Genomic DNA, 2,818 nt, shown 5'->3' with positions numbered 1-2,818 from the left:
TTTTTTTTTTTTTTTTTTAGTAGACACGGGATTTCACCGTGTTAGCCAGGATGGTCTCTATCTCCTGACCTCGTGATCCGCCCGTCTTGGCCTCCCAAAGTGCTGGGATTACAGGCTTGAGCCACTGTGCCCAGCTGAAAATATGAGTTTTAATGGTTGGGATGGTGGTGGGGCAACAGTAGAGCTAACTATGAATGGCATGCCACACTCATCCTTCTAGGCTTTACCCGTACGTTACTCTGACTTTTGCTATAGTCATCCAAAGATTTAGGGCATTGGTATCAATGGCCAAAGGTTATAATGTTTTCTTTATCTTAACATTTTTTATTTATTTTTTATTTTGAGACTAGGTCTTGCTTTTTTGCCCAGGCCAAAGTACAGTGTTGTAATAATAGCTCACTATAGCCTCAAACTCTTGGGCTCAAGAGATCCTCCTGCCTCATCCTCCCATGTGGCTCGGACTACAGATGTGTGCCACCACAACTGGCTAATTTTCTAAATTTTTTGTAGAGACAGAGTTTCACTATGTTGCCCAGGCTGATCTTGAACTCCTGACCTCAAGCAATCCCCCTGCCTTGCCTCCCAAAATGCTGGGATTATAGGTGTGAGTCACCATGCCCAGCCTTCTTTATCTTTTACATTTCTTTCTTAAAGTGGTTATCAATAGCAGGATACTCAAGGAAATTTCCTTGAGTAAAATAAAGCTACAAAAATGCAAGGACCCAAAGGATGTGCAGATGAGCAAAACCAGACTGCAAAGAATATTCTCTTTGTCTGGATTGGGAGATAATTCTGATTTAGACATAAGCTAGTCCTGATGACTCATCTCCAGTCCAAGTCTAACTGGTCACTGGTCACTTTTAACTCAGCTGCATTTTTTTTTCTTCTGGTTCTACCCTGTCTCTGTCCTCCTTGGCCTTTGCTTTCCTTGATCACTTAGATAAGTAAGGATGCAATCCCATTGGTCCCACAGGACCTAGAAATGTTGTACGTTGAGTTTCAGTTCTCTATGCATTTACAGCTCCTTTGGTCAACACTTCTTACCCCCTTTACTGTCAGCTAGGTCCTATGGGATCTTCAGTTTACTCACTCCAGAATAGGTTCTTTCTTACTGTTGGCTCATAAATTCTGAGTTAATTTTGTGTTGTGGCTTGTGCTGTCACTGTTTTGCTGACTTGCTGTTGTAGCCAAGCCAGAACAATTTACAAGGAATACACAGAAGGTTGCAGCATCCTTACCATAGAATCTGGCATGCAGAATGGAGACTGTTTTTCTTCATGTAAATCTGCTGTTCCACCATGTGGACAGCATAGTGAAGAGACCCAGGCATTGTAGAATCTGGATCTAGGCATCTTTGAAATAGGGTGAATTCAGGGGTACAAGAGATGGGGAATTAATAAGGAATCAATGTAAACACTTGATCCATTTTATTATAAACTGGCTTAGAACTGCCTGTTTTTGTCCATCTAGAGTTCCTTGCTCTTCAGAGGCATAATATCATCAGATGCTGTCAATAAACTGAAACCTTCACTTGCATTAAATATTTACCTCTCTGTTCTCAAAATTGACTTTTTCTTTTAAGAATGAGTTAGCTACAATAAGAAGAGCTTCTTCTGGCCACCTCTCGTACCAATCGATCGTGCAGGAGCTAATCATAGAAGGATATACTCTACAATTTTGGCGGAAGCTAGGTCCTTCAGGACTCATGATCACAAAAATATGAAGATTTTTATATATTCTCTGAAAATTAATGAAAATATAAATTGTTAAAATGTAATTCACTGTTTTGAAAAAATATTACATTAAAAATTCCATGGAAAACATATTTCAGATCTTCCCTTCGTGGGTAGACCAGAGACTGATCATTTGTGCATGGAGTGCCTGCCATAAACAGAGCCCTTCCAAGGGAAGCTAACAGTAGGGGAGGCACTGGATCCAGAACACCCCTTGCATAAACCAACTCTTATGACGGGGGCTGGTGCTAGAGTTCTGTTCAGTAGGGGACTTTATATCAGATGGTGCTGAGTCTGACTATTTATTTATTTTTTTTTTTATTTTTTATTTTTTATTATACTTTAAGTTCTAGGGTACATGTGCATAACGTGCAGGTTACATATGTATACATGTGCCATGTTGGTGTGCTGCACCCATCAACTCGTCAGCACCCATCAATTCATCATTTATATCAGGTATAACTCCCCATTGCAATCCCTCCCCCCTCCCCCCTCCCCATGATAGGCCCCAGTGTGTGATGTTCCCCTTCCCGAGTCCAAGTGATCTCATTGTTCAGTTCCCACCTATGAGTGAGAACATGCGGTGTTTGGTTTTCTCTTCTTGTGATAATTTGCTAAGAATGATGGTTTCCAGCTGCATCCATGTCTCTACAAAGGACGCAAACTCATCCTTTTTTATGGCTGCATAGTATTCCATGGTGTATATGTGCCACATTTTCTTAATCCAGTCTGTCACGTCTACGGCCATACCACCCTGAACGCGCCCGATCTCGTCTGATCTCGGAAGCTAAGCAGGGTCGGGCCTGGTTAGTACTTGGATGGGAGACTTCATAGTCTTAATGAAGCAGTTTGCTAACAGTGTTTTTGCAGAATCTGCAAAGTGATATTTGGGACCGCATTGAGGCCTGTGGTGAAAAAAGAAATATCCTAGATAATAACAAGAAAGAAGTTTTCTCAGAAGTTGCTCTCTGATGTGTGAATTCATAACACAGAGATTCACTTTTCCCTTCCTGCATCAGGTTCCTAACACTGTTATCATGGATTCTGCCAAGTGATATTTGAGAGCTCATTGAAGGCTATGGTGA

The 2,818-nt window shown here is 41.3% G+C and overlaps 1 protein-coding gene across 1 annotated transcript in view; it reads right to left on the bottom strand.

Moving 5' to 3' along the window:
- Positions 1-2,818, bottom strand: part of DNAH14 (dynein axonemal heavy chain 14) — a 628,991-nt gene that overhangs the window by 235,576 nt on the left and 390,597 nt on the right. The window contains exon 46 of the mRNA XM_031935270.1: positions 1,549-1,781. Coding sequence (XP_031791130.1) covers positions 1,549-1,781 — 233 coding nt within the window. The remainder of the gene's footprint in view (positions 1-1,548; positions 1,782-2,818) is intronic.

This window comes from Piliocolobus tephrosceles, chromosome 1 (genome assembly GCF_002776525.5).
Source record: "Piliocolobus tephrosceles isolate RC106 chromosome 1, ASM277652v3, whole genome shotgun sequence".
Classification (NCBI taxonomy): Eukaryota; Metazoa; Chordata; class Mammalia; order Primates; family Cercopithecidae; genus Piliocolobus; species Piliocolobus tephrosceles.
This window is presented reverse-complemented; position numbering and strand designations above follow the sequence as displayed.